The sequence below is a fragment of the Larimichthys crocea genome, chromosome III (genome assembly GCF_000972845.2).
Source record: "Larimichthys crocea isolate SSNF chromosome III, L_crocea_2.0, whole genome shotgun sequence".
Classification (NCBI taxonomy): domain Eukaryota; kingdom Metazoa; phylum Chordata; class Actinopteri; family Sciaenidae; genus Larimichthys; species Larimichthys crocea.
In genome coordinates this window covers 23455957-23480234 of record NC_040013.1, presented here as the reverse complement: position 1 = coordinate 23480234, position 24278 = coordinate 23455957, and the positions used below count along the sequence as shown (strand labels likewise).

The 24278-nt window shown below is 44.3% G+C and overlaps 1 protein-coding gene across 8 annotated transcripts in view; it reads left to right on the top strand.

Moving 5' to 3' along the window:
- The window catches only part of itsn1 (intersectin 1 (SH3 domain protein)), a 44313-nt gene that overhangs the window by 4694 nt on the left and 15341 nt on the right, over positions 1 to 24278 (top strand). For 2 of the 8 annotated variants that reach the window (XM_027278135.1, XM_027278136.1), the window contains exons 2-30: positions 5884 to 5942; positions 7205 to 7297; positions 7858 to 7921; positions 8063 to 8223; positions 8616 to 8789; positions 9105 to 9183; positions 9537 to 9637; positions 9729 to 9792; positions 9887 to 10024; positions 10153 to 10247; positions 10637 to 10776; positions 10976 to 11098; positions 11443 to 11592; positions 12016 to 12156; positions 12327 to 12414; positions 12557 to 12696; positions 18646 to 18782; positions 18935 to 19215; positions 19393 to 19553; positions 20577 to 20854; positions 20952 to 21126; positions 21470 to 21556; positions 21661 to 21809; positions 22263 to 22342; positions 22424 to 22596; positions 22680 to 22725; positions 22903 to 23024; positions 23327 to 23450; positions 23979 to 24173. In XM_027278135.1, the coding sequence (XP_027133936.1) occupies positions 5915 to 5942; positions 7205 to 7297; positions 7858 to 7921; positions 8063 to 8223; positions 8616 to 8789; positions 9105 to 9183; positions 9537 to 9637; positions 9729 to 9792; positions 9887 to 10024; positions 10153 to 10247; positions 10637 to 10776; positions 10976 to 11098; positions 11443 to 11592; positions 12016 to 12156; positions 12327 to 12414; positions 12557 to 12696; positions 18646 to 18782; positions 18935 to 19215; positions 19393 to 19553; positions 20577 to 20854; positions 20952 to 21126; positions 21470 to 21556; positions 21661 to 21809; positions 22263 to 22342; positions 22424 to 22596; positions 22680 to 22725; positions 22903 to 23024; positions 23327 to 23450; positions 23979 to 24173 (3787 nt within the window). In that variant the 5' untranslated portion in view covers positions 5884 to 5914. Of the gene's footprint in view, positions 1 to 5883; positions 5943 to 7204; positions 7298 to 7857; positions 7922 to 8062; positions 8224 to 8615; positions 8790 to 9104; positions 9184 to 9536; positions 9638 to 9728; positions 9793 to 9886; positions 10025 to 10152; positions 10248 to 10636; positions 10777 to 10975; positions 11099 to 11442; positions 11593 to 12015; positions 12157 to 12326; positions 12415 to 12556; positions 12697 to 18645; positions 18783 to 18934; positions 19216 to 19392; positions 19554 to 19830; positions 19846 to 20576; positions 20855 to 20951; positions 21127 to 21469; positions 21557 to 21660; positions 21810 to 22262; positions 22343 to 22423; positions 22597 to 22679; positions 22726 to 22902; positions 23025 to 23326; positions 23451 to 23978; positions 24174 to 24278 lie in introns of all 8 variants that reach the window. The other 6 variants (XM_027278140.1, XM_027278139.1, XM_027278137.1 and 3 more) reach the window with 6 other exon arrangements.

Genomic DNA, 24278 nt, shown 5'->3' with positions numbered 1-24278 from the left:
TTACATGTTATGGCTTGGCTGGCTTCAGAGCTTCGTTTGCTTGTACCTGAAGACACATGACACATTTTTTCTTTCATCGTTTGTTACCTGAAGACACATGACACATTTTTTCTTTCATCGTTTGTTCTCAAGAAAAACTGGCGTCATATTTTTGTTAAGTTTGGTCTTTTTTTGCATCGCTTGTTGAAGTGGACGGGCTTAAATGTGCGTCCATTGTGCCAGTTAGACCTGCTGCAGATGCTTGCAAGTGCAAGTCCTCCAAGTCTCGCGCAAAGTGACAGATATACGTGTTATGTGGAGTTTTTAATGTCCTAAACCTGACGTGACTGAGCGTTATCGGCTGATGTAGTGGTTCCCATTCATAGTTATGCATTTTTTAAATGATACGCCATAACTTTATTAACTGCAATTCTTTTTGCGGACCCTCCAACCTATGGCTCGCAGACCCCATGCGGGTCCAGGGACCCCAGTTTGAGAATCATGGCCAATATTGAGTCATATCTGTGTCTTGTCTTGAATTCTTTGGCGAACTCTGAAGAAATCGATTCAAAAGTACAAAGATACATTCGCGTGCCGTGTCTGTTTTTAATGAGCACGTCCTTGTCGAACACACCCACAAATAACAGCAGCTGTTTTGCAAGACGATGGAAGAATGCAACTGCAAAGGGTTTGTCTAGATCAGAGTTGGAACAGTTCATTGATGAAGCGATTACCCGACGGACGGGAAATTAATGTTCAGCAATTTTGTGTTTTATTTGTTTTTTCTCAGCGTCCGCATACCAAGACCAGTCAAAAGTCTTACAGAGGAAAAGTTTCAGTGTGTTTCCAGTCTCATTATTGAGTAATGATCAGTGGCAGTCTCTGTAAGAGAGAGGCAGATATGTGTGGGGTGCATCATGTTTCACCTGTGCCGCCAATACCTGACCTCATCAGCTTTTGTTGCTATAACGTGAACCATGAGAGGTGTTGTATAGATGGACAGCCTTCTTCATCTGCCTTATATGCTGTGATGTGTAACCTGACTTTAACTGATGTAGTTTTACACTAAAAGGAAAGCACACACATTTAGTTAATGCCGCCTTTTTCACTTATCCATCTATTTTCTGTAAGCGCTTATCCTCATCCGGGGAGCTGGAGTCCATCCCAGCTGACTTAGGGCGAGAGTCGGGGTACACCCTGGACAAGTCACATTCACGCCTACGCTGTCCCCTTTTCAATGAATCTACATGTCTAATATAATCCTGCACAGCTCTTTTCAAGGTTCAGCTGTGAGCACTAAACGTTGTTCGCTCAGTCAGAGTTCAGCGAGTCGGGTTCAGTTCAGGAGGGTCACTTTGTGTTCTTGCTTCAAACAAGCAATAAATCTGAACCACATAAAACAATTTGTTCCAACATTTCCCCCCCAGACTGCATTCAACATGCGACACTTCCAACGGCTTCAAAGGCCAGAGTTCATAATGTTATCCATGAGCAACAATTGATTTGATTTAATCGAGAACACACGTTTATTTCTGTAGAGAAACCGTAATCTTTCTAATATACATCCAAGACCATCTTGTAATCTAATGTAAGGATGACCTGACTTTAAAGCCTGCGTGCTCACAGGTCTTTTGCTTTCCATGTGTTGCGTTGTGTTGGTTGTTAAAGGACGTTTCCACACAAGGCTCAGCAGCACTAGTTGTTGGGCTGCTTCTGGTCTGCACTTTGAGACACTTTGATTTTAATACTCAAACCATGAATGGACAGTTTTCCTGCTGCAAACCTGTTCAAGGTTAAACAAGAAGTCACGTGGCGGATTCCAGTCCTGCGCCTCATTTGTTACCACCCACTTTGGTCCCGTCAGTTATTACCCTGCGATAGTGCAAACATTAGCCGCGTTGTGGAGGCTACAACAGGGAGGGCAGCAGGGGGGCCTGAGGGAAAGGGTGGAGTGATAAAGGAGGAGCTGATGGAGAGGCTGCGGTAGTAATCCTGTGTGCATGCATGCTGGATGGGCGGGCGTGCTGTCACCTCTCAGGCCTCAAACCACTTGGCATCACGTTGATAAGAATGTGTGTGGAGAGCCAGTGTTTCTTTAGTGTGTCAGTGAGAAAGAGGGGAGGCTGTAGTGTGTGTGTGTGTGTGTGTGTGTGTGTGTTCAATGAGTGTGTGTGGGAGTATGAGACGCTGATGTGAAGAGGCTGCAGTTATTAATACACACACTATCACTGTTTGACCGTCCACACAAGTTGCAGTCAACAAATGAAATAAACATTCTTGAAATGAAGGCAGAATTAATGATCGTTAATCCATTTATTAATAAAAAATGTGACGTAACGAGGACGCGCTTCAGCTTTTACCAGTCACAAGAAATCTTTAACGTCTTCACGTGTTTCAAAGTTTCATTTACAGTTCTATTAAAAGACGGAAACAAAGCAAACCGTCACATTTTTTACTTTCTACGTCTGTAATTAATTTTCCGTCAAACAAATTCATTAACCGCCTCATCATTTCTGCTCCACTTCAGGCCGAAACAATGGGAGGATCAGGTGACGGAGCGAGGATTGAGGCTTTGAGTCAGCACAGTGAACTAAGTGAACAGCTCTTTTGTGATGCGTCCTGCAGTTCTGGGGCCGTCTTGATGTTCGGCGTTGCTCATTTTTTTCTTCTCCCTGCAGCCAACGTTCCTCACAAATTGACATGAGGTCATGTGGATATTTACGGCAAGGACGCAGTGGACGTGGCTGATAGCAGAACAGGCTGAAATATTTTCCTCCCCTGTGCCGACGCTGTTGAAATAACCACATTTTTTTCAGTTATGTATTTATCTTAATATTTTTAAGGCACAATAAGGGGAGAGACAATAAAGGTCGCCGACTGGAATCAGACTCAGTTTAATTTATTATTTGTCATATCTAAAAATAAAAGAACAATTACAGTGACGTGTATTCTTAATACACGTAGTGCACGTGGCACGTTCTGTAACCGTTCGACTACGGAGGCTCTCCCACATCGGGGAATTTTTAAGAATTATAATTATATCTCGGTCTTATATATTTACTTTACAGACTTCAAAATATGAAATAGGTAAGAAGAATATATTCCCCCGTACCTCCCGAGAAATGTCTCTGATTGGACGAGCGTTATATGAGCTGCTTACAGGTTGATTTGAATCAATCCATAAGTTTTGATTACTGTATGAAAATGTGCTGCTGTTACTCATGAATCATTTTCGTGTTAGGACAGTTTTGTAACAGTAGGTTGTCTCCTGCCTGAGGGTTTTCTGTTTGGCATCAACAAGTTGTTTTTCTTTCAAATCCAGCTGAAGCTCTGCAGTGGGATTTTGTTTGTCAGCTGCAGAGCTTCACAGTTTGTACACTGTATCTACAGCTCCCCTAAAAGTGTAAAGTAAAATGTAGCAATGCATTGGCGAATGAGAGCCGTGGATGAGAGTGTTTCCAGCTGCAAATATTTCACAATAAAAGCCTTGGGAAGAACAGTTTCTGTCTATTGAAACAGTAGGGGGCTTTTAATTTGAAGCAGAATGTATTTGTAATTTATTGTATTTCACAAACTAGTTAGAAGACGGCGCACACATGCTGCCTCTGCACCATCATCTGCTCGGCTGTGATGCTGCTCTGCTAACGCTACATGGATTTGCACAAAATCAAACCGGTCACACCGGAACCAGACTGGCAAAACCAGAAACCAACCCAACCCTAGACGTACATAGACAAGTCTGCTAGAGAGAAATCAGGGTTGTGTTGTCGTCAGGTGTCCTGCTCTGTGACATCCAGTTGTTTAAATGAATGAATGGAGGAAGAGGACTGTTGGAGGGCATCAGAAAGGAAACGAGGGAGAGAGAAGAGAGTCTGAACCCTAATCTGTATCATGTTGTGACGCTGCCTTTAGTGTGTGTGTGTGTGTGTGAGGGGCTTAAACTGGCATCTGCCACAAGCCTTGATAACAGACCAACACTCCAGTTACATCCCAATGCTCCAATTAAACAGACTAATCCCACAAATACAATACATGTACACAGTGATGACAAAGAACGAGGACGCACGACAGATGCCTCGACAAACAAACTCGCATCTAGAGGTGGTCGACTGTTCGATGGAGTTTAAATGAAGTTTGATTAAAGTCATTTGCACCAACTGTTTTTTGAATATGTCACGGTGAACACAGGGAGCGACCTGCTGAGTCCTGTCAGTCACAAAGGGTGTGAGCGATTGTGGTAAACAGAAGTCTCTGATTCACAAGCAGCTTATATGCTGGACAGAGTTTCAGTAGCCGCACGTCTGACTAGATTTTGGGAATAGAGAAGCAAAAGTAAGTCTCGTTCCAGTTCCTGTAACTTCACCTAAAGACGACGGCGTGCTCCGAGCTGTAGTTTACCTCCCCGGGATTCATTTGCGTTCAAAAAGTTTAACATAGTTGACTTTTTTTTTCATAGTTTGGTCACTCTTATCCCTCTGTTTAAAGACTGTAGTTGCTCAACTGCTTCCATATTTTCTCAGTGGCAGGCCTGAAAGTGTGTGTTTGTGTAGGGTGGGCTTTGTTCGTCTGACCTAGTTAAGCTGGTTACTTTGTCCTCCCGCTCTGATGATAATGAGACACACACACACACACACACACTTTTTCTTTCTCTTGCCCTTCAATAGGCCAAGGACAATTTTCCACTGAAGAAATAGTCTCAGTGAAAATGTCCAAAGCAACGCCTGAGTGACTGTTTCTTAAAAAAGAGACGATGCACTTGAGTTTTTACACAGTTAGCACTGTGCACTGAATTCCACCCGCCTCCATTTATATTGTGGTGGTGACAGAAGGAGAGGCTCATCTAATAAACCTGATGCACGCCGAGATACCAGAGACCAGATCTGACCCTTAGACTGACTTTCTGCTCATCCCGAAGTACAAAAAAAACCCCCAGATTTTTGTTTACACCACACTGGGGAAAAAAAAAAAAAGTCAGCAACCCACACACACACTCGTAAATCCTCGTCTGTTGCAATGTGTGTCAGATTATTATTATGGCTTGTCTGCTGGCCACAGGGATACAGGGGAGGGAGGCAGGTCTGGATCTGATTAACATACCTCTCCGGCAGACCTATGACACACACACTCACACCCCCACACACACACGGATGTGTTATTGTGAGGGTGTAGGGCACTGTCTTATTTCATTTTTTAACACCTTAAGACATAATTCAGACATAAACCTTCAATATCGTGTTTTATTTTCTCAAAGAATTCCTGAAAAAGTGTGTTTTCTGTCTATATAAATGTTTCTTCTGACAAACTGTCTGTTTTTTTTTGCTGTATTTTTAAGTAACTTTGGCCTGAAAGAAGCACTGACTCCAGTGGAGCTTTTTAGAAACCAACAGAAGAAAACCGGTGTTCACTGTGGTCAGCTCCCAAGTGAGAATGTGTGTGAGTGTGAAGTGGAAAACAAGCGAGTACGCTCAGACAGCCTGCGCTGCATAAATAAAGGTTTGCTGCCCCCGTTGACATGCACGAGCATGGCTGACTGGCACGAGGCTGAACGGCAGATTGATGCCGAGTTCTTAAGCATTGTTTCACACAGACGCGTCTAAAACGTGGCATGGGTCGTTGAATCAAAACAAACCTTTAATGCACAGGAACTATGATGGCTCTCTGGGCTTGAGACCAAATAGAAATTCACAAGTTCAGCATCAAAGGACAGCAGAGTGGAAAATTAACGCACTCCCTGTGACTGTATCAGCATCTCTGGCAGGTGACCGGACATTATTTGGCTCCTTTTTAATGTGCTGTTAAGCATCCAGTTGGATTGTTGACCTTTCGTGACTGAAGCTAGACTCTTGCAGCTCGCTCACAAGTGAAATGTCTGACTGGGCGAACACTTTCTGTTTCTCGTTTCAGGTGTTGTGTAGCGCAGACGACCGAGTGAACCATGGCACAGTTCCCCACCACATTCACAGGTCAGTAAGTGCAATAAAAGATAGGTATTATAAAAACTTGTTTTATTTTTCACTTCACTCCATCAACCCGCTGTAATATTCCATCCGTGCATCGGAAGGCGAGCCACAGCTTCTCATTAAAGCACTTTCATTTTCCATAAGCGATTTTTACATCCACGTCCGAAGATTATTGATCTAATTGTCAAGTACATTGAATTACTTCAGGGGAGAGGTGGACAGGAATCACAATAAAGAGAAGACAGAGCTCCAAACTTGCAACATCAAAAGCATGGTGGGCCAAAATCAGTGTGACGAGTGATCAAAATAAGGATTTTCAAAATAAAATGATGTGTTCAGTGCTGCCAGAGAGAGGCTGGAGACAAAGGCAGACTGACACCACCCAGTGTGAGATTTGTCAGACTGTACATGTCTGTAACTGTTAGACTGAACATGTTGCATATTGAATGTTACTCAAACACACTCAGCAGTGGTCCATTAAGGGAGAAACACCCAGAAACAAAAACATATATCTAGTCTTTCACGTTTGGGCAGTTACCGTATCCACAAAATATGAATTACCAATGTTGTTACTGCGTTTTCTCTTCGAGAACATTGCGTCACAACGGCCTCAAGCTGCATATGTGAAGACGACTGAATAAGCACTTTTTTTTTTTCTCTAACCGTAGTTAACAAAGGGAGTAAACGGAGATAATTTAGCTGTCAGCAGGAACTGGTCTTGCATTTTAAAAATGAGTCAGCGCGATTCTCTGAAATATCCAGTAAATGGTACGGGAAGAAGCTGTGAGCTGAAACTGATTTCTGATTGGCTACGTTTCCGGCTGAATGTGGAAGCTGTTTCTATAAAGAAACATACAACCCGGCTGTTAGTGGAGCAGAGAGACGGAGCGACCACTGACAGAGTCATCAACGCAAAAACACGATATCGTAAAGTTCTTTTAGATCGTTCAGTTAAAGGTCCACTCTGTAACCGTGCATTCATGTTTTACGCAATCCTTCACACCGATCCTGTGATTGATAAACACTAGTCAGACGTCATAAAGAAACCGTGTGTCAGTCTTTCATCCTCATGCTCATGTTCTTTGCTCATCAGTCTCTTTGAGTTGACACACTTATCTATTAATCTTCTTAGAGGAAGCGAAACTCATGACTAAAACATTCTCCTCATGCTCGCCGTTCTCCCACTGTCTGTGTCTGGCTTTGTCTTGGCCTTCGGGTTTGTAATCTGGAACCATGTGTGTGTGTGTGTTTGCTTTGTGGTTTAGGTCCAGATGTGTTTCTGATCTCAGTGGATGAGAGAGCCAAACATGATCAGCAGTTTCACAGCCTCGCTCCGACTGCTGGGGGTTACATCACAGGTAAACATCTCTTTGTTTCTCTCTGACCACACACGCCCTGATACCACACGGGGGGAGGTGAGATGAGGACATGAACAAGAGACGTGTCACTAGCTGTGCTTCCAAGTTTCTACGTTAACTCAAAAAGAGTCGTTGCTCTTAATGGGAAACATTTTCCAAATAAGTTGTGACATAGCCAATGCGTAAGTCACGTGACTGATCGGTTGTTTCCTCATGGGGCTTGATTGCTCCACACAGGTCTGATGTAACTTCCCTCACATTAATAAAGGAAACAAACAGAAATATCATATTTCCATCTTGTTTTTTGAAGTTTGACAATTTTACTTTGAAGTTTCCACACTGGAAAATTAGCAGCAACATCTCATAAAACAACCCCTGATATTTGCACAAGAGTAGTTGATGGGAAGCATTCAACATTTTAGATTTCTGTCCTAAAGAGTTAAATCTATGAGCTAATATTTTTGAGCTTTTAAACGAGGTCTGCTTTCTCCACTTGTATCCTTTCTTTTTTTTGGATCCGTCCTCCGATCTCACATAATGTTTCTGTTTGTCTGACAAAGGCGACCAAGCCAGGAACTTCTTCCTTCAGTCAGGACTGCCCCCTCCCATCCTGGCCCAAATCTGGTGAGTCACGTAGCCAGGAAGTCCCTCCTAACTCTGACTAAGACCGACAGATATTAAGTGCCCAGTTCAATCATTTCATAAGTTTAAATCTCTTCTTCTTGTAGCATTGCATCATCATTTTACTGTTTTCATCTTTTAAAGGGCTCTGGCTGATATGAATAGTGATGGCCGTATGGACATCCACGAGTTCTCCATCGCCATGAAACTCATCAAACTGAAACTCCAGGGTCATCCTCTGCCCCCCGCGCTCCCTCCCAGTATGAAACAACCACCACTGTCTTTACCCCCACAGACCGCCTTTGGTAAGACGATTTTTTTTTTTTTTACTTTGATATTTGAGAGTCTTTCCTATTTCGTGACGTTGGGCCTGGAAAAAGGCGGTGGTGAAACACTGCAGGTGTATTTGGGCCTGGAAAAAGGCGGTGGTGAAACACTGCAGGTGTATTTTATAAGGATGATGTCACCGGCTATTCCAAAGGTCATTTCGGAAATGTTTGCTCACTCTCTTAAAGTCCGTTGCAGCTTCAAGGCTGCTCGAGTTATAATACAAACACAGTCATAATGTTCCTCTCCTTCAGCTTCCACTGCAGCTCTCACACCCCATTACCTAGTATGAATATCTAATGTCTAATTTAGCACTAGAGGAATATTGATGATGGATTTCGGTTCATGTTTCTTCTGATCTGTTCTCCAGGCATGCCTCCCATGCCTCCCATCTCAGGCGTGCCTCCGCTCCCCCTGCCGCCACTCCCCGTAGGAGTGTCTCCGCCGCTCGTCTCATCTGCCCAGCCGCCCCTCCCCCAGCCCATCGCCAACGGAGCTCCTCCCACAGGCATGATGCAGCCCATCTCAGGCTTCTCCCACCCAGGTAACACGACAGCAGCAACAACAGGGGCGAGGCGGCGCGTTGAACTGTTTATGTTTGGTCTGTAGAAGGTCTCAGTTCTAAGCTTCTGTTTACACACAATATACTTATTCATATTTACGTTTTAATGCTGTTTTTTTGTCTGTAGGTCAGTTTTTATAATCTAACTGTGAGCCAGGTGTAGCAGCTTTGAATTGAAGTTAAAAATAAAAGGTTTCCCTGAGTGTGTGTGTGTGTATACTGGTTGAAGTAAAGTGAAGAAGCTGCATGTCTGACAACAGCCCCACACTAAAATCTACTCTTTTCCGTCTCTCTCAGCTCCCTCCGTCAACAAAACCGCTTCATTTAATCGTTCCAGTACAAAGTTGCAGAAGGGGCCGTCCTTGGACGCTGCTAGGTAGGCCACATAGTGTTTGCACAACAATCCTACTGATGGAATGAGGAAAACTATGGCAAATAATGGTCCCATCTTTTTCATATCCACCCCAATATCATGACAAGCTGTTGGCTCATTGTTAATCTGTTGATTCTCTTTTAATTAACTGAATTTGTCTGTTGGTATCAAGTTAATATGAAAGTAGTTTGTGCACTTAAACCACTCAAAAAGCCTAGCAGCATTCAGAATATGCATCTTGTATTATATGTGCTTATTTTTCCTTTTTGTCTGCTCTCCTTTAGTCTCCAGGGATGTTTTTTTTATTGCCTCTTTTTTTGCCACAAGTGTTCTTAATCTTCTGATACTCCTTCCAGTGTCCAGCCCCCGCCTGATTGGGCCGTTCCTCAGTCCTCCAGGCTGAAATACAGACAGCTTTTTAACTCCCACGACAAGATGATGAGTGGACACCTCACAGGTACTCAACTCGCAAACAGCATGTCATCAGTCGTGATAATATTTCTGTCACGTTTGCCACATCATTGAATGTGTTTGTGTCTGTGCTTCAGGTCCTCAGGCTCGCACTATCCTGATGCAGTCCAGTCTTCCTCAGGGTCAGCTGGCTACAATATGGTCAGTACATTGAAATTCAACCGTTTAATCTTTAGCAAAAATGGGAGTGCACTCCTTCAAAATCTGACATTTGTTCTGTCTTATATTCCTCTAGGAGTCTATCCGATATCGACCAGGACGGAAAGCTCACAGCTGAGGAGTTTATTTTAGCCATGCACCTCATAGATATGGCTATGTCGGGATTACCGCTACCCCCTGTGTTACCGCCAGATTACCTCCCTCCCACTTTCAGGTAAATAGTGTAACCAAATGCTGACCGACAGCAATATGTACAGACTGTAGGTAAAATAGTATTTATCTGTTAATTTGACAGTACTGACACTGTGTGTTGACCGTATTGTTTTGATCCTGTGTGTTTAGGCGTGTGCGGAGTGACAGTGTTCAGTCGGACCAGAAAAGCGTTCAAGAGGAGATAGAGGAGGAGGCTGAGAGCAACCTGGACAAGAAACTACCAGGTGATTGGTCCCGCACATGGCGTCGTATGTTAGCCTCCAAACCTGACTGTTATTTCTGCGTCCTTCGAAAAGCTGAAAACAGTATGCAGGATCTCCTGCAACACCTCTGCAGTCATTTTTTCATCTGTCTGCTGCCCTGTGCACCAGAAATTCTTGTGCTTAACCAAAGAAGCAGTCCACATTAAGAAGACAGCAGACCATTTTTCTAGCCATTCATCTGAAGAAAAAAGGTTCTTGCAGTTTAAAATGAAGCAAAGTTGTGTGTGCGTGGGTTGGTTTTGTCCAAAAGGCCAGAAAAATGTTGGCACACATTTCTTCCACCTTATTACATCTTTAAATCTGTTAAATCATTGTATGCTGTTTATATTGACTGCCTTTGTGTCCTGCAGTGACGTTTGAGGATAAGAAGAGGGAGAACTTTGAGCGAGGAAACCTGGAGTTGGAGAAGAGACGTCAGGCTCTGCAAGAGCAGCAGAGGAAAGAGCAGGAGAGGCTGGCAGCGCTGGAGAGAGAGGAACAGGAGAGAAAGGTAAATGATATTAACTATATTTATTTTTCACCGCGTGCGTTTGAATTGGTCATGCTTTATGGCTCGTGTATAAGGCTGTATTTGCATTTACAATAGCAACGGTGCTTTCACTGTAACGGCAACAATATCCAAAGTTAATTAGGAAACGAAAATGCACCGGGGTGAACCATAACGAGCTGTTTGTTGTCTTGTTTTTCAGGAGCGCGAGCGTCTGGAGCAGGAGAGGAGACGACAGCAGGAGCTAGAAAAACAACTGGAGAAACAGAGAGAGCTGGAGAGGCAGAGAGAAGAGGAGAGGCGCAAAGAGATAGAGAGGAGAGAGGTATGCAAGAGAGAGAGAGAGGGAAGGAGGTGCAGGAGAGAAAATGATTACTAGCTATCTGCATTTTAATTGAGGAGTTATGGTTGAGTTGACGCTTAACTGCTGCAGACTTGTAATTACATCTGCTGCAGACAACTTAAGGCCTTTCACTGCTCACCGCCGCCCTCTTTAAATCTCAACCCTTCCAGTGAAGAGCCCAATTTACTCTCCTGCAGCAGATGGCTTGTTTGTATAATGAAGTGTGAAATATATGAATATAAAAGGACGTGATGTAATATCCAATCTTGTGTAAGTTTGAAATGCATTTTTTTTTTTTCGTGTGTGTCTGTGTTTAATCTGTCCAGGCTGCTAAGCGTGAATTAGAGCGCCAGCGTCAGTTGGAGTGGGAGCGTCAGCGTCGTCAGGAGCTCCTGACTCAGAGAAACAGAGAGCAGGAGAGTATAGTGCTGCTCAAAGCCAGGAAGAAGACCCTGGAGTTTGAACTGGAGGCCCTGGTAATCAAACACACGCACCCACACACAAACACGCTGCATACACAGAATAAACAAAGAGGATTCAGTGCACGTCACTGTTTTTGAAGCTGCAGCCACACTGCATATTATTTAGAGCAGTGCTGAGGAAAGGCTGCAAAGAGAGGCTCAGGGTGTCACCTGGCAACAGCAGAGGCACTGCCAGCTTCTGCAATGAAAGACAGAAGCATTGTGAGCTAACCGAGCCGACTGCTGAGTTGGCAACTGAAGCACAAGTACTAACAAATTCACAGTATTGTAGCGAGTTCCTCCCTGGATTGACAAGTGGAGTGACAGTCTGTGTGACTTGCAATCAACTAAGGGAGAACAGAACAGCTATCAACTAATTCTTTCTGTAACATAGACAGATACGTAATATTATATCATCCTTCCCGTCTCTTATCCTAGAACGATAAGAAGTCTCAGCTGGAGGGCAAGCTGAAGGATGTTCGGTTTCGTCTGTCAGCTCAGCGGCGAGAGGTGGAGCAGACCAATCAGACCAGAGAGACGCGCATCGCTGAAATCACTCTGCTACAACAGCAGCTGCAGGTACGCAAAACAAATGCAAACCACCACCGAGCAGTAGCATTAGCATTAATTTCTGCTACGTCTTTAATCACTTGGACCAATTTCACGTGACAGACATTCTTAAACTAAAGAAGTATAATTGTGAACCAGCATTTTAAATAAACTTGTTCTGTCGTTTCTCTTGTCTGCAGGACTCCCAGCAGTGGTTGGGGAGGCTGATCCCTGATAAGCAGAGTCTCAACGATCAGCTGAAACAGGTTCAGCAGAACAGTCTGCATCGTGAGTACTCTATAGACTAAACACATTCTTGATTGGATCTGTGGATAGAGTCCATCATGGTTCAGGATCATCATGCCACATGTCTGACTCTTGTTGTCAACCTGTTTTAACCTAACCTGATCTCATGCTGTCTGTGTTTTAGGTGACAGTCTGTCGTCGCTGCAGAAGGCCGTGGAGCAGAAGGAGACCAGCAGGCAGCAGCTCAGAGAACAGCTCGACGCTGTAGAAAGAGAAACCAGAGCCAAACTGCTGGAAATCGACGCTTTCAACACCCAGCTGAAGGTAAACAGCCAGTTAGTACAGGACACGGTGGGGAAGGTCAGATCTGTACTAATACTGTACAACTAATTCCATTATTCTTTTTTTTTTTTTTTTTTGCCTTAATGAACTAAATAACAAATTAACTTAAGCAGAGTTCAGCTAGATGCGGTGGACTGATTGATGTTGGCTCCTAGAGTTTCATAGAGGCTGTCATGACACAGCACATCACGTTTTTAAATAAACTGGTGATGTATTTCTTGGGTATTTCTTATAAAAGTTGCAGGATATTAACTTGTTCTTTTCCAAACGCACCTCTCATGTGAATGACCTGTTCCACTGTCGTGTTTTATCCTTACTGAAATCTATTGGACAGCCTCAGTTTAAAAAATGATGTGCAAAAAATCCATTGTAACACCTGAAATGAAGTATTTCTGTGTGCTTAACAGTCTAATAATACTGATTTGTTGTTAAGTTTGATAAATTTCTGTAGCTTTATTAATTCAGATAAATCTGTTAATTAACTAGGCTGCTAACCCAGTAATTGTTTTCATAAATGAAACATTGTCCACGTTCGAAAACATCGGATCGGTGTTGTGACTGTAGCTTTAACTGCTGTCCCTCATAACCCCATCCTCACTAGTTTAATGTATCGGTGTGTTTTAAAGTGTCCATATTTCTGTCTGACCTTTTTATCTGTGTTTTGTATTTATGTCGGCGTCTCAGCATGTGTATTAGTGACCGCTGCTTCGCGTAGCTCCCACCAACAGTTTACCAGTGAGGGAGGAAGACGGAGGGATTTTCTGGATATTTTAAGGGTTGCAGCGCAGCAGTCTGTTTATGTTTCTTAGACCACCCTTTGTCCTGTTTCTCCTCATTTCCCCCCCACCAGAGCAGAGAGTCAGGTCAAAGAGAGGAGACGAGTCCTGTGGTCTGTTCCAGCGAGGAGCAGAAAGAGAAGGAAGAGAGAGGAGGGGGGTGTGAAGGGAGGAAAGCAGAGACAACACAGACCACAATAAATAGATTTTCTAACGGCTAATCGAATGAAGTTTGTTCTCACTATCACTCAGTTTAGTCGACACAAGGCAGCGATTTATGCAGCAGTTTCCTTCCAGAGTGAGGTGCAGTCATGTCTCAGACACTGAGATGTGAACGATGTTTGACTATACTGCCGTCCGCCTTCCTTTCTACACCATCTCCTCTCCCCGAAATCTTCTCTCGTCACACTGCTGTTCTCCCCCTGTCCGCTACGCCCAACTGGAACGCTTCATGTTCTACTCGCTGTCCTCCTCCTCCTCCTCCTCCTCTTCTTGTGTTCGCTTCCTGCTTCTTCACCCTGTTCTTTCTCGCCTTCATGTTCTTCCTATTATATCATTTTGTTTAATCCACATAATGAACCCTTCCTTCTATATCTTCTACTCCTTTTTATTTATCTCCCACACTGGCCTTTTTGCTCCCTTGCCCTTTGCCAGTCTCTGTGTGAGTTCTATGCCAACCACTGTGCCAGGATAGAAGCCCTGCGACGCCAGCTTCAGGAGGAACAGAGAGGGAGACAGGTAGAGCACACTGCCACTGCTGGACCGGGGTGGTACTGCAGCTGGGATATACTGTAAATATGAAATCAAATGTTGAACACATTGCCCCTCGTGGCAGACCTGGAGAATAGAGCAGTTTTTTTTTGCATTTGGATTGGACCTGCACTGTCTGATTTGACAGAAAGTGTCACAAGTTAAAACATAGTACACCCTCTAAGCCTCACGTATTATCGTGTCTTTAGAAGGCTTTGCCGTCTTTAACACCGACAAACCAGACTTTTAAAACGCCTGGTTTGCACACATTCCTGACTAACTATGACTAACTACTATGTAGTGCACTGTGCTGCCTCTGCCAGGTGGCGAGATGTATCGCAGCCAGTTGAAGCTTGACTGTTAACCGTCAAAGCTGCGAGTGGTTTGACTACTAAAAAAAGCACTGACACTCACATACCCGTGCACTGAGTCTGGTGTGCTGTCTTTTCTAATCTCACAAGTCAGAGTCAGTAACACCTCTGGCAAGGATGTACTTAATACACACTAACCCAGAGCAAATACGTAAGGATGGAAGGAAATCTAAATGATAACGTGGTAATACTTTAAATATCTCCAAAGATTTACATCCAAAGCTTCATCACTAACCTAAAAGCTGTTTAGTAAATACCTAAAAACACTCTAACTAAACTATTATCTACCATCCGACACAATCCGCTCAGGTTTATTGCCCTCTGCTCCAAATAAGCTGACAACTGGGCTGTTAACATCGGCCTGGTTTTGCAACACTCGCTACACTCGCAGTCGTACATTACTCATCACAAGAGTCACGAGAGCCTCCCCTTGCATGACTCAAGGCCTTAATGCTTTCTCTCTCTTTGTATGTAGTCTCTACTGAAAGAAATGTTTATTCAGGTAGTTGGAAAGCAGCTTGAAATAAAAAATATCAAATGTCCACATAAGAGGTATGCTCTTGGATATTTTTTTAGATGTTACATGGACATTACAGCTGAGTGCACAAGATATTTAATATATCTAACAACTTAGACAGCAAAACTCAGCCGCTGTGGTCTAATATTCTAAATTAAACTGTCATACATGATGTTATGTTTCACATATATATTTATATATTTATAGTAGAGACCTCCAGAGAGGCAAAAAAAAAAACTGCTGACAAACAAAAGTTCACTTTAATACCTTAAGTGCATAAATGCGGACTGAAACATTAACTGTGTGTGTGTGTGTGCGAGTGAGTGTGTGTCCGTGTCTAAAGAGTGGTCGATCCTCTGTGTGTGTGAATATATGTGTGTGTATATGTGTGTTTCAGTGCCAGGAGCAGGGACAGCTACAGGAGTGTGTGTCAGCCGTCAGGGTGTGTCTGGCTCGGCTAGACTACGTTATAAAGGTCCACACAACAACAACCACCAGCTTTCCTCTTCATCTCCCCTCTCTTCATCTTCTGTATCTTCTCTCCATCACTCTTCATCTTCTCTCCTCCTCCTCACTCTCTCCTCCTCTCGTCTCCTACACATGTTTTCATTCTCTCTATCATCCCTTTTTAGCGCCCGATCTTTTCTTTGCCAAGCTGGTGTTACAGCTCACTCCCATAGTTAACACTGTACGCAGTTGTTGTCACGCTAAGCTACCTAGCAGCCCTGCTAGTTGAGCAGTTGTACTAGATGAGGTGAGTTCATGCTGTGGCTACTCTACCGGCTTACTACACCGTACTTTAATGCTGCCGCCTGTATGCTACCAGATGATGTTTCAGCCAGACAAGTAGCAGCTCGTAGATGTATTTATTTGGCTTTCTTTAAGTGTAGTCAGTTTGACTTTATTTGGGTGAATGTGTGTGTGTGTGTGTGTGTCTAGTCTGTGTGTGTAGGAGTGTGTGTGTGTGTGTGTGTGTGTATGCTCGGCATGCTGTGTCTTCTTGTTTTCAGGTGATTTGGAGTTCTCTCTCTCTCTCTCTCTCTCTTTCTCCAGAGTTGTAGTTTTACGCCTCCTCCGTCACTCTTCTCCGCTCTTGATTGGTTTGCTTGAAGGTTTCTTCTCACGTTGGTTGTTTGGCTGAAACACGACAGCTGCCTTGTGTTGTTGTTATAGTAACAGAGTGTGTTCTAATGGCACAGCTGGTTGTCATGACTACACAGAACTGCCCCCTCCTCCTTCCCGCACCGCATCCCCTGACTCCCCACCCACCCATCACCCCCCTTTTTGTTTTTTGTTTTTGTTTATATCTAACCCCTCCCACAAACATACTGTGCCTTGTGCAAGCTCCGCCCCACCACCATCATGACCGGACCCCTGCGTCTGGGGCTGGGTCAACGCCAACCTCCAGTAGTGACAAAGCCCGCCCCTCCCAGTGACATCCCCTCCCACATGAAGTTTTTTTGGCTTACATAAAAATCAACTTTCAAAACAATCCTCAAACTCCACGTATGCATGCCAAGATAGATTAACAATTACCGTAATTTTCGGACTATAGAGCGCACCTGAATATAAGCCGCACTAGCAAAATTTGAAAAGAAAATACATATATAGGCCGCACATGTTTTCATGTTGTAACATGAGGTATTTACACAGAAAGACGGTACACGGAAGATTTTTTTTGTTTTTAATTTAAGACTGTGCCTGAAAATCGACAGTACATCACCAACACGGGGTGCCAAGATTACGTGCTGTAGCTCTATTTCCTTCTTTAACAGCCAGATCGATTTCCTTTAACTTAAAAGCTGCATCATATGCATTTCTTTGTGCGTTTTCCATGATGAGGGTGTGTGCATGATGCGCACAATGACAGTTCAAAATCAAAACTAGTGTCTTCTTCAGGGGAAAATCTTTCCCCACGTCTGTCTTACTTTTGCGTTTACTGCTAGAGAGTGCCCCCCGTTGGCTGTTGGCCAGTAAAAATCTATAAATTAGCTGCACCGTCGTATAGGCCGCAGGGTGCAAAGCGTGTGAAAAAAGTAGCAGCTTATAGTCTGAAAATTACAGTATATCTGCTACCTGTTGTCCTGCAGTCTTTCAATTACACTGAGATCTTCTATTGTTCTCTAGTGCTACAAAAACGGTTTTAAAAAACGCCACAAGCAAACAGGCAGTTCACCGAACGTGGGCCAGACATCTGTTTGTCGAGTGTCAACACCCGCTCGAGCAGCTCAAGAGTCACGCTAGAATTCACACAGTCACTCCCGGTGCAGACAGATAGAAACACAATCTGCACTGAACACACGAGAAAGAGAAAGATGATGTCGTGATTCACCACAGGGAGAAAGTAAACGGTGGATGCAGATGTTTTTTTGTTGATCCCCGTTGATTGGCCGGGCATTTTCCTTTGACATCATGTTCAGGGTGGGAGGCTTAAATGTCCTTCTGCTGTGTCCAGGTTTTCTAAACAAATTATCATATCACCTCTTACTGAAAAGACAGAGTGATATTTCATGGTAAAACAACATATTTGCCCATTAGCTGTTAAACATTCAGCTCCTTCCTGGCACTGTTGGATGATACAATAGACGAGCTGCTGCTAATGTTCTGAACACTTTGTCAGATGCGCTACATTTACACGACGTGCAACCTGAAACACCGCAGTATCAGTACGACATTTGAGCCTCCCACCCACAGTGTGACGTGTGCGTCCCTGTGCCCACACAGCCTGAAATCCTACGTGGTGCGTCAGTTAAAATATGTGGAGTTCAAAAATGATTCTCCTGAGCTGTGTGACTCAGACACAACAAGATGTAAGCCAAAAAATATATATTCAAAACAAAAATAACAAGCTGCTCATTGAACTAGAAATCATTCCACAGCTAGCGAGCGTTAGCGGTTTATTGGGTGGCAGTGAAGTGGGATGTTCTTGACTTGCAGTCAAACCATTACATTGAAAAAAATGTCACTGGAACAAATTAGATTTTTATACAGCCTTAATCTCAGGTCACCGTTTTACCTCAAGAAAATCTGTACACCACACAAACACCCTCTTTTCTTAGGCTCTTGATTTGGATGAAGAAAAACCCTCAAATGAGGAGAAAGGGACGAAATGTCTACAAGAGAAACGGCAGAAATCCCTCTGCTGACTGAGACATAAATCAACAGTAGACGGAGACGAGAACAGAAATAATCTGTCTCTGTCTGCTGTTGATTTATTAGATCTGATGGATCTTCGTCTTATTTTAGCTCCAGCAGCAACAAGCTGCTCCTCAGCCTTCCCTAAAATACATTCAATTAATCTCCGTGGTTACGGGCAGGGACGTCGCCTCACCTGAGTGACACAGTTGAAGGGGCGGAGCTTGCCTTGATCACCTGACTAATATACATACTGCCGCTGCCGCTGCTGTTGTTGTTCTTGTTTGTTGTCGACGGTAACCCGTAGCAAACCAGCCCCCCTTTCTGATCCCACTTCCTCCTCACCGCTTGTTCCTTTCCTGTATCCCACGATGCTTTGCAGGAGCTGAGGGAGATCCACAGCCGGCAACAGAGGCAGAAACAGAAGGAGCTGGAGGGCGACACACACACACTGACACACACACACTCGCACATGCACACCCCGGTCGAGAGAAAGTCCGCTGACCTGCAGGAGAGCAGGTGAGAATGAGATTTACCTGAGAACTGAAGAGGTTTTGAATACTATCCAAGTCCTAGTCCTATCCTAGTACAATAAAATATAACATATTTTTCTATTATACTATTGTGCATAATGTAAAAATACATTTCATACATCCCTCCATCTCATCCAGCAGGTTGTCATCAGAGGAGAGCGTGGCCTGGAGGGATGAAGCCGGAAGCTCTGCCCCCAGAGCCCCGAGCCCTCCCTCCATCTCCGCACCCCACGCCTGGTTAAACAGAGTGACTCAGGAAGAGGAGGAGAGGAAGAGGAGGGGGATGGAGGAGGAAGAAGAAGACCGTAAGAGAGCGGGATCGGTAGAATCGGTAGAAGATGAGGGGAGAGGCAAGAAGGACATGCAGGACAAACTGAATAAGCTCTTCAGCCAGCCGACCGACCCCTGGACGTCATCAGGTGTGTAAAAACTCCAGACTGTGTTTGAGGCCATCAGCAGCCACACATACTCCAAACCTGCTGAACTAAACTCTGAATTTAGTTGCTGAAAACATCTCAGGAACACGTATCATTATGTTCTTAACCATGAGATTTGAACAGTGCAGATCATATTTTGCTTTCGCTGTTGATCTACAGTGGAGAAGGGTCCGGCACCAAGTCTGTTTGACCAGAAGACACCAGTCAGCAGCTTCGACCAGCAGCAGCAGCCAGTGAAGGTGGTCTACTACAGGGCTGTGTATCCATTTGATGCTCGCAGCCATGATGAGATCAGCATCGCTCCCGGAGATGTGATCATGGTATGAAGCACGCACACAAACTTAGTACCTATACACTAGTGATGAGTGAGAGTCACCTGACTTCCATATATACAGTAATATGTGTGTATACATGTTGCGTGAACATATATTTTATTGCCTCTTTTGTATTGTGTGTGTGTGTTTGTATTAAAGCCTCCTGTGTGTCATTGTGTGCCTTTTTCTCTGCGACTTTACCCTCTTTGAAGTGTGTGTGCTGTGTGTGTGTGTGTGTGTTAGTATTAACTGTGTCCTCTCTCCTCTGCTGTGCAACCTGAAGGTGAAGGGGGAATGGGTAAGTTCTTCTGCCCCCATCCAAAGTGTTGTGCCTCCACCAAAATCACAAGCCAGCGCTCATTCGAACTCTTGCCATCATTTGGTTCTCATCTCATGCCATGTCCACGTTCATTCATTTGTCAGTGGATGAATGTCCCCGGCTTCGCCATCCTAATCTGTAAATGTTGTTTTGCTTATGTCGTTTTCACAGTGTGCCTAACTGTGAGTGTAAAGCTGTGCAGTGTTACACTTTGTGAATAACTAAAGGCTACTTCACCTGCCAAAAATACCTAAAATAAATGTTTTATTACCAAAAAACGTCTCCAGGAATAAACTTCCATATGATTAAGATAAGTTGAGACATTTTTAAAACATCACACGACCCAATCTTGGCACCCACATGAGGTTATTTGTCGAATGAATGAGTTAGACAAGCCTCGTTCTTGTCCTATTCAAAAAGATCCTAGTTCATTATAAGAGCTTGTTTTGGTGCAAGACATTCGCTGGAAGCAGAACACAACGTTAACAGTTTCAAATGTCAGGTTACCGAGTTAATTTGCTATTTGTCCTACTCAATTATGATCTAATTTGGTGATTCTGCTTCAGGGATTTCATCTCTGAACAGCTGCTGCTGCTACTGTGGCCATTGTTGTGATTCACGTCACTGCTCTGTTCTACCATGAACCTGAACACACACACATCTCTATTTTCGTGTCTAATCACTGTCTCTGCACTACTCATGTGCTTCAGCTTGCTCTAAATCCCGCCCCCTCTGCTCTTCAGGTGGATGAATCCCAAACAGGTGAGCCCGGCTGGCTGGGAGGAGAGCTCAGGGGGCGTACCGGCTGGTTTCCAGCCAATTACGCCGAGCGGATACCCGACAGCGAAGCGCCGATCAGCCTGCGTGCGACAGCCTCAACCACGCCGACCTCAGCCCAGCAGCCAATGACTACGCCTCCCCCAGCACCTGGACACACCTCCTCCTCCACGTCCTCAGCCAACAGTAACTGGGCCGACTTTAGCACCACGTAAGCTGATAAAATATCACGTTCAACACACATTACACACTTTTTTTAATATATACATTTTCTAATATATGCGTCGTCTGTGTGCGTGTATCTCCAGTTGGCCCTCCAACACAGCCAGTCAGTCAGACAGCGAGGGATGGGACGCGTGGCCGACCTCCTCGACCAGTCAGAATCCTTCGCTCAGCGTTCCCTCAGCACAGCTACGACAACGCTCCGCCTTCACGCCTGCTACCATGACGACGGGCTCCTCTCCTTCTCCTGTGCTGGGACAGGTGGGAATATAATGAAACCATACATGGCATTTAGTCTGATTAGTTTAGGAATGGGAAACCTGTTCCACAAAGGGCCGGCGTGGCTGCAGGTTTTGTTCCAACCAACCAAGAGCACCAATCAACTCTCTGAAGACAGAAAACCTGAAGCCACACCAGCCCTTTGTGGAACAGGTCCCCCATGCCTGGATTAGATAAATGTTTCTCAAACTGGGTCCCCAGATTGGATTCACATAGAAAATAAAATCCTCTCTCTTGCCGACAACCTTGTTGTCTGTACTATTCATCAGTTGCTGCTCTGTTTTTACGTGAACATCTGATCTAAATGGTACTCTCTGTTTGTCAGGGGGAGAAGGTCGAAGGTCTCCAGGCTCAGGCTTTGTATCCCTGGAGAGCGAAGAAGGACAACCACCTCAACTTCAACAAAAATGAGGTAGATTTTTTTCTGTTCGCATGTGTGTTTAGTTGTTTCATGTTTGCCAGATTTGACTGAGGAGAAGTCATTCTTCTTAATTATACTAATTATTGTTATTGCAGATAATAACAGTGTTGGAGCAGCAGGACATGTGGTGGTTAGGTGAACTGCAGACCGGACAGAGAGGCTGGTTCCCTAAAAGTTACGTCAAGCTCATCTCCGCCGCCATGCCGGGCCCGCCTGGTGCTACAGCACGCAGCAAAACCACGAGGTGAGTTAAAACAGGACAACACCATCACCTCGTTCGTTTTAAAGTTAGAGACACATACTTACTTCTACTTTCAAAGATTTTACTTTATATTCTCTCACCTTGTTTAGTCTCACTTCTTGCCACATCTCACATCATTTAATCATGTAGATTGTGAAGATCCCTAGACAGGACCGTCTAGACTGAGAGTGACTGATTGTGTTCTGGTTGTCAGGCTCTGGATCAGCTTGTCTGAGCAGCTTCACCTAGCAGGAATGATCGAAAATGTCTCAGTCGGCTGATTGTGAAGTGAAAAAACAACCCCTTAAAAAAAGCTGCAAGGCACTCGTCGTACCAAGGATGATCCTTAGAGCAGTAGTTGATTACATTTGTTGTGTCTTTTAATGCCGCTCAGGTCCTTGTGCTATAAAAAAGATATTTTATTCACATTTTAAATACCTGTTTTTCTTCCTGCAGTGAGTCTGCAGCATCAGAAAGCCCGCCCAATGGAAAACGTCCCTCCCCTTCCCCAACAAAACCCTCCGACTCAGGAGAAGGTAACTCACACAGACACGTGAACGTACTTATGCCACGCCATGTGGATTAAAGTCGCTGACTGCCTGCGTTCATCTGCACAGAGTACGTCGCCATGTACACCTACGAGAGCAGTGAACAGGGCGACCTGAGTTTCCAGCAAGGAGACGTCGTCATGGTGACCAGGAAAGAAGGTGATTGGTGGACGGGCATGGTCGGAGGCAAGACCGGAGTCTTTCCTTCAAATTATGTGAAACCGCGAGACTCAGCCTCAGAGGTGAGATTTCATTCGGAGCACTTTAAAGATGGACCAAGGCTGCTGATATGTCATTATTATTTAAACTTTGTTTCTGGTTCTAGTCTCTGGGACCAGCAGGGAAGACGGGCAGTCTGGGGAAGAAACCAGGTGATCTCTCCTACAATACACTCCATCTGCTGTCGCCTTCTTTGCACGACTTCATTCTGTCAAACATAAACCTCTGGCTGAAGGCTATCGTTGTTTCAGATCATCCAACATGATATCAACAGATTCCAGCTTATTAATCACATCTTCTTCTTCTTCCTGTGTGTCTCTCTCCATCAGAGATCGCTCAGGTGATCGCCCCCTACAGTGCTACAGGAGCAGAGCAGCTGACGTTAGCTCCAGGACAGCTCATCCTCATCAGAAAAAAGAACCCGGGGGGCTGGTGGGAGGGTGAGCTCCAGGTACACAAGCACAAACTTTTAATATACGCAAGGGAACGTTCGTCTTTTTGACTTCACATTAGAGAAATTATTAGATATAGAGAAAAGAAATGTAAATTAAACGGCTGGTATCCTCCTGCTGTGTCAGATTAAATACACTGACTCGTAACTCTTCCGTTTTTTGAATTAAACTGTAATATAATTTGAATTATATGCAGTTCAGGCACATTTACCTCTTGTATCGTATGCCATAGTTCTTCTAGGAATATGCTGTAAACCGTCTAGCTGCGATTTTATGACACGCTGTGTTCTCATTGGTTCAGGCCCGGGGGAAAAAGCGCCAGATAGGTTGGTTTCCAGCCAATTATGTGAAGCTGCTCAGTCCCAGCACCAGCAAAACGACGCCCACAGAGCCCACCCCGCCGAAACTGGCTCCTGCCAGCACAGGTACACACAAATACAACAAAGTACACACAAATACAACAAAGTACACACAAATAAAACAAAGTACACATGTGGGAAAGCAGTTAATTATAAATATCTATACATGATCGAGTTACTTTGATACAATTTTCAGTCAATAAACTTGGTAAATTTAATGTAACTTATATAAAAGTTGGCATATTGTATCATCTGGACCTCTGGACTATATAAATGCACTGTTCTGGCACAGTTCCAAACATCTTTGTAACCTTTAACTTTAACTTTTAACTTGCATGCATGCACTCCTTAAAGAGGAATGCTTTCTGTACTTACATTAGTACTTTTAGCACTATTCTTTGTACCCTGTGGTTTGTGTACTGGCGCTGTGTTAAATAACACAAGTAAAAGCGTTCTAGGTTCACGTCCCGCTTGTCTGGACACTGTTCAAACAATCCGAAACTCAAGTTATACGTCATAATAAAAGGGGGAAATTGTCTCCCGTGTCCGTAAAGCTGAACATCCTGTCCGCCGTGTCTGTCTCTGGTCCTGAAGCAGTGTGTCAGGTGATCGGCATGTACGACTACGTGGCCCAGAACGACGACGAGCTGGCCTTCCTGAAGGGTCAGGTGATCACAGTGCTCAACAAGGACGACTGTGATTGGTGGAAAGGAGAGCTCAACGGGAGGGAGGGTCTGTTTCCCAGCAACTACGTCAAACTCACCACGGACACCGACCCGAGCACGCAGTGTGAGTACTCGCAAAACGCGCACACTCGTAATCTCACGCGAATCGCACACACACTATACTAAAACTAACATATTAACATCCTCTGTATCTATATACATACATATA